The sequence below is a fragment of the Hyla sarda genome, chromosome 9 (genome assembly GCF_029499605.1).
Source record: "Hyla sarda isolate aHylSar1 chromosome 9, aHylSar1.hap1, whole genome shotgun sequence".
Classification (NCBI taxonomy): domain Eukaryota; kingdom Metazoa; phylum Chordata; class Amphibia; order Anura; family Hylidae; genus Hyla; species Hyla sarda.
The window spans coordinates 166,404,440-166,410,960 of NC_079197.1; the positions used below are offsets into that span (position 1 = coordinate 166,404,440).

The window sequence follows — 6,521 nt, forward strand, 5'->3', positions numbered from 1 at the left end:
TCATACATAACTCAGCTGCTAATACATTTCCATCTGTATATATAATATTCTCTATGTGATAATTGATCCCGGGTGTTTACTCACATAAAATCCTTAATTGGCAATTAGTGAACAGTTACAATAATTTTAGATAATTTTTATCCCCTGTAATGAACCTACAGGTGTCTATTCTCTAGGGTGTGTAACATTATAGCAGAGAAATCCATAATAATTAATGGAGATGTTCACTACTTACCAACCAGGTTAGTAGGTCAAATATTGTTTCATAATAAAGAAGGAGAATTTCAGCGTGGAAAATGCAGAGTCCCGTTTATTTGTAAAAGTCAACTAAGACAAGTAGTAAACACGATGACGCGTTTCAGGTGTTGCCACCCTTAGGGCGGCAACAACTGAAACGCGTCATCGTGTTCACTACTTGTGTTAGCTGACTTTTACAAATAAATGGGACTCTGCATTTTCCATGCTGGCATCCTCCTTCTTTGTTTCTTGGACATTGGTGCTGCCGCGCTGTGGACAGGACATACAGTACCTGTGGTGAGCTGGCCTATCTATCTACTCTTATTGTTTCACAAGGCACTATATCAGCGGTCTCCTAACTGCTACGCCCCCTCCCATTGACTTTCATTGAGGGGGCGGGGTGTAATGTCATGAGGGGGCAGGACTATGACATCACAAGCTCCCGTTGCCGGCTCCAGTGTTCCGAACAGTTTGTTCCAAACGCTGAGCCGCGGAGTACCCCTTTAAGTCTGTTGGCCTTTTTTTTTTTTTTATCCAATTGCTGGGGCCATTGCTTCCAAAGTGTTTATTGTAGCACTAAGCACTAAGCAAGCCATCAAACTGAATTGTTATATTTCAGCCTGTCTCCAAGTGGCAATGAAAGATATCAATTGTTATACAGTGACCCCCCCGACCTACGATGGCCTCTCAGAGGCCATCGCATGTCGATGTCAGCATCGACATACGATGCTTTTTTATGTCGGGGCCATCGCATTAAGTGCTATCCGGCAGCGCCAAATGCTTAAGCTGCTGCCGGATAGCAGCTTAATGTTCCCCGTGTGGTGCGGTAAGTATTACTTACCCCTCCACGATGCTCCGGGGTGCCCTCCGGGTCCAGCGCTGGTCTTCCGGTGTCTTCTCGGCCCTCTCCGATGACGTCAATACGCTGCTGCGCACGCCATCCAATAGGAATGGCGAACGCAGTGGCGTAATGACGTCGCCACGCAGGCCCAGTAAGGCCTTGCGGAAGAAAGCAGAGGACCGGAGAAGACAGCAGAGGACCGGAGAAGACCAGGAGAGCCAAGCAGAGGACCGGAGAAGACAGCAGAGGACCGGAGAAGACAGCGGAGGACCAGAGAAGACAGCGGAGAGCCCAGCGGAGGCCCGGGGACACCATCTCGAGCGGCGGGGACAGGTGAGTACAGCTTCCTATACTTTACATTGTACGAATCCCTCAACATACGATGGATTCGACAAACGATGGCTCGTTTGGAACGAATTACCATCGTATGTTGAGGGACCACTGTACTTCAGCCTGTCTCCAAGAGGCAATAGAAGATGTCAATTGTTATATTTCAGCCTGTCTCCAAGTGACAATAAAAGATGTCAATTGTTATATTTCAGCCTGTCTCCAAGTGACAATAAAAGATGTCAATTGTTATATTTCAGCCTGTCTCCAAGTGGCAATTGAAGATGTCAATTGTTATACTTCAGCCTGTCTCCAAGCGATAATTAAGGTTCTGTTTCTCATAGTAATTTACAGTTTTTTTTTTTCTGTCGGTTAGTGCCAGTATGTCAGTAACACATCTGTCTCGGCTACAGAAATGCACAGCAGTATTATTTTCATCCTGTGCGATACTGTTGGCAGCGCTAGGGCTGCTATGGTCACCACACAAACTCTTGCTGGAGTTACTCAGTTGTTCAGTGGCTAGCAGTGGTAATAGGGGCACTCAGGGCAATTAAGAAGTGGGAATCATGAGGGTGGGCAAGGAGTTCATGATATATGCCAGCCTAAGAGATGTGTTATGGGGGGGGGGGGGGGGCTGATGTTGATGATTGTGGTTTGGAGAGTAACAAGAATATTATATCAGTGAAGTAGAGTGGCAATAAAGCAGATGTACAGCCAAGAGATCAAGCCCTGTCGGGGCAGATCTTCTGTGGTTAGCTCAGAAGAAGATGATGCCACTGCTGCTTCTGATGCTATGAAGGTATTATCAATAGCCAGAAGAGTGTGTGCACATTTCAGCCAATCTTGTACGACTTGTACGTCTGCAGCTACAGAATCCATGGGGAGTCGAGGCCCCCTTCTGGAGATTTCAGGGGGTCCCAGTGATCAGATCCTGTGAATAGGGGATAGTTGTTTTTCACTGGACAACCCCTTTAATGTCGGGGCTGCTGCAAATGTCCAAGAGGCACATTCTTCTGGTTCCAAGTATAGAGCTTACAGTATTAGCAGCTTTCCCAGCCCCCTCTCTTAGCAATAATTGATAGCGCTAGCATCCAATCAGAAGCTAAAATTACTAATAAAAGTTGAGGGGAGGGGCTAGACAACCTCCTATTATATAGATCTCTCAGCACGGAACAAGACCCCGCCTCCTGGACACTGGTATTAAACAGTGGTTTTCTTAGTCATGCACACTGCATGACTACGACTTGAGAGGAATGCTTCTACTCCTCTCCACAATGTCTTAATGGGGCTGTCAGGAGTTTTAATACCTCAAAACTGCTGAATGTATTGGACAACAAGTGTTGCCCCACTATTTGGTTTTGGCCACGCTTAGGAGTGGAGTTTAGGTGGATTCTAGATTTTGATCCTGTATTCTGCTCTAGAATTGGATTCTAGACTTCTGCTGCTAGAGGGTATCAAGGTACCTTCTATACATTGTCCCAGTGTGAGTAGCAGCTGGTCCAATAGACCAGGTGACATGGGTTTGTGGCACCAGGGGGTCAGGCAAGCATAATCAGCAGAGGTGAAGTCAAAGCAGGATAATCAAGGAAGGCAACATAGGTTATGCTTTAACAATCTGGGTCAGACAAAAGTTGGTATGGAACAGGAGGAATCATGACAGACTCCAGAAGACAGACACAGGTCAATATCAGGAACATATTTGCTATGAACAAAAAGAAACAACAATAATGTTCGGGCAACAGGAACTGAGCAGAGCTACCTTATAAATGTGTAACTCAGCTGTGATAAGTAGAGGAAAGTTTAAGATACATACACTGGCCCTTTTAATCCCACAGATTGAGTGCACGCTCAACATGTGGGCCAGACCATGAAGTGCAAAGGCAAGAGGAGAGTGGAGGAGGACCATACTGAGCATGCCATTGGCATTACAGATGGCCTATCCTCTGAAAAGGCCATCAATATTAAATTGGCTGGGGTCCAATTTCCCCCATGGTAAAATACAGTAGTGATCAAGCATGTGTACAACCATTCCATTCAAACCAAAGCCCAAGTTATGTATGATAACTTGTATCAATAGAGGCGGAGCTGCACAAAGAGAGGCCCACACCAGCAACAAGACAATAAGTATCACTGTCTTCACAGATGTCTGCATAATGTATAAACTTCCCAATGAGTTAACTAGTGCTGCTCAGCAGCGTTAATTAACTGCTTCCTTGCTGGGCCAGAACATAATGCTTTGCTACAGCAAACCAGCGAATTTGCTGGTTTACTGTGACAAAAGAGTTAAGTTGCGACTTAGCTCTTTCACTGACGGAAGTTCGGAGACCTCACTTAACCATTATGACAATCTTACCAGGCTCTTGTTATAAGCAAGAATGTCTCCATTCAGTGATAACTTAACAGTTCATTAAGTATTACATACCCTTTATTTACACAGACTCTCACTCATGATTGGACCTTCCATCCTACGACTTTTCCTGTTGTTTATTCTACGTTTTTAACCCCTTAAGGACTCAGCATTTTTCCGTTTTTGCATTTTCACTTTTTCTTCATCACCTTCTAAAAATCATAACGCTTTCAATTTTGCACCTAAAAATCCATATTATGGCTTATTTTTTGCACCACCAATTCTACTTTGCAGTGACATTAGTCATTTTACCAAAAATGCCACAGCAAAATGGAAAAATTTATTGTGCGACAAAATTGAAGAAAAAAATTAATTTTGTAAATTTTGGAATCTTCCGTTTCTACGCAGTGCATTTTTCGGTAACAATTACACCTTATCTTTATTCTGTAGGTCCATACGGTTAAAATGATACCCTACTTATATAGGTTTGGTTTTGTCGTACTTCTGAAAAAAATCATAACTACATGCAGGAAAATGTATACGTTTACAATTTTAAAGTATGAGGGCTCATTTTTTGAGCCGTGTTCTGAAGTTTTTATCGGTACCATTTTTGTATTGATCGGACTTTTTGATCACTTTTTATTCATTTTTTCATGATATAAAAAGTGACCAAAAATACGCTATTTTGGACTTTGGCATTTTTTTGCACGTACGCCATTGACCGTGCGGTTTAATTAACAATATATTTTTATAGTTCGGACATTTACGCATGCGGCGATACCTTATATGTTTATTTTTATTTACACTGTTTTTTTATGGGAAAAAGGGGGTGATTCACCTTTTTTTGCAGTGTTATAGCTCCCATAAGGAGCTATAACACTGCACACACTGATCTTTTACCCTGATCCCTGCAAAGCCATAGCTTTGCATGGTTCAGTGTTCTAGGGGCTCGATTGCTCAAGCCTGTAGCTCAGGCTTGGAGCAAGCAAACGCTGATTGGACACGACGGAGCAAGTTAAAGGGGCCTCCGCTCGCCTCCTAGCTGATCGGGACATCGCGATTTTAGTGCGATAGTCCCGATCAGCCTGACTGAGCTGCCGGGAAGCTTTTACTTTCGTTTTGGATGCGGCGATCAACTTTGATTGCCGTGTCTGAAGGGTTAATAGCACACGGCACAAGGATCTGTGCTGCACGCTATTAGCCCAGGGTCCCGGCTATCATTAGCAGCCGGGAACTACCCGGTATGATGTGAGTTCACGGTCTGACCCCGTTTTAAATACCGGGACTGGGCGCAGGGCGTACAGGTATGCCCTGCGTCCATAAGAGGTTAAAGACTTTGTTATTCTATAATATTTTATTGTCTGCAAAGAAAGAAGCAGTGGATCATGATCGCCAAATGATTTTAACAGGGCCTAGGCTCTTTTTTGTTCAAAGCCCTTTTCACATCTTTATTCTTCAGGCTGTAGATCACAGGATTGAGCAGAGGAACAGCGGCCGTGTTAAAAAGAGCAAAAAGTTTCTTGTTCTCCAAGGTGCCGCTTAGGTTTGGGGTCAGATATTGTCCAAAAAGTGTTGTATACAATAATATGACCACCGTGAGATGTGAGGAACATGTGTAGAAGGCCTTCAGTCTTCCAGAGCTGGTGTGAATCTTCAATATGGCGTGTATGATAAATATATAAGACAAAAACGTTAGGAGAAATGGTGTCAGTATTATGGGGAATAGTCCTTCTATAAAGAAGAGCATTTCAACAAAAGTGGTGTCTTCACAAGAAATTCTTATAACAGGGATTATGTCACAGAAGAAGTGGTTGATCTCAATAGAGGAATAACAAGAAAAACGATATACTGTCACTTCAGGAGGAAGAACTTGCAAAAATCCCCAAATCCAACAGGTACCAGCCAATATGCCGCATGTCCTAGTATTCATAACCAGGTGGTATTGTAAAGGCTTACAGATGGCCACGTATCGGTCATAACTCATGGCCGTCAATATTAACAGCTCAAGACCTTGTAAGGAACCAAAAAAGTACATCTGTACCATGCAGGCAAGAAAGGAGACTCTTTTATCCCCAGTGATGAAATTTGTGAGAATCTTATGTAAGGAAACTGTAGAACAACAGATGTCTATGATGGACAAGTTACCCAGGAAGAAATACATAGGAGTGTGGAGATGAGGTGCCCTACAAGCAATGAGAATGGTCATGTTACCAGATATGGTGGTGAGATAAATCAGGAGAACCAGAAGGAAGATTGGAAACTGCAAATATGGGTCATCTGATATCCCTTTAATGATGAAATATCTGATCGAGGTCTGGTTTGTTTGCATTAGGGCCACATTAAAGTATCTGAAAAAAAACAAAAACAATAAAAATAATTATATGGAAATCAACTTTATTGGGTTTCACTTGAATAATAGGTGAGAGAAAGAGAGAGCACCCTCTATTCAAAGTGCCACCAGTGTAACTTCCAGAATAGACACCACGGTATCATCTGTTCATAGGGTCAAAAGGGTTTTCTCTATTAGTAGTGCCAACTGAGTACCCTTGATTAATGGTGCCTCCAGAATACTCTCCATTAGTAGCGCCACTAAAGCAGGGGTGTTGCTAGGTCTGCAAAAGACTGGGGCTAGAGCCCATAGCCTAAGCCACGTCCCTAACCATACCCCAGTAACGTCCCTAACCACACCCCAGTCACACTCCTATCCATGCCCTCATTCACACCCAATTGCGCACAGTATACCAGTATACAAAGAGAATTATCACCATA

The 6,521-nt window shown here is 43.4% G+C and overlaps 1 protein-coding gene across 1 annotated transcript; it reads right to left on the reverse strand.

Moving 5' to 3' along the window:
• Positions 1-5,154: 5,154 nt before the first annotated feature.
• On the reverse strand, positions 5,155-6,081 carry LOC130292001 (olfactory receptor 6C1-like). Its single transcript, XM_056541431.1, has one exon. The coding sequence runs from the start codon at positions 6,079-6,081 to the stop codon at positions 5,155-5,157; it is 927 nt and encodes a 308-aa protein (XP_056397406.1).
• Positions 6,082-6,521: the final 440 nt, after the last annotated feature.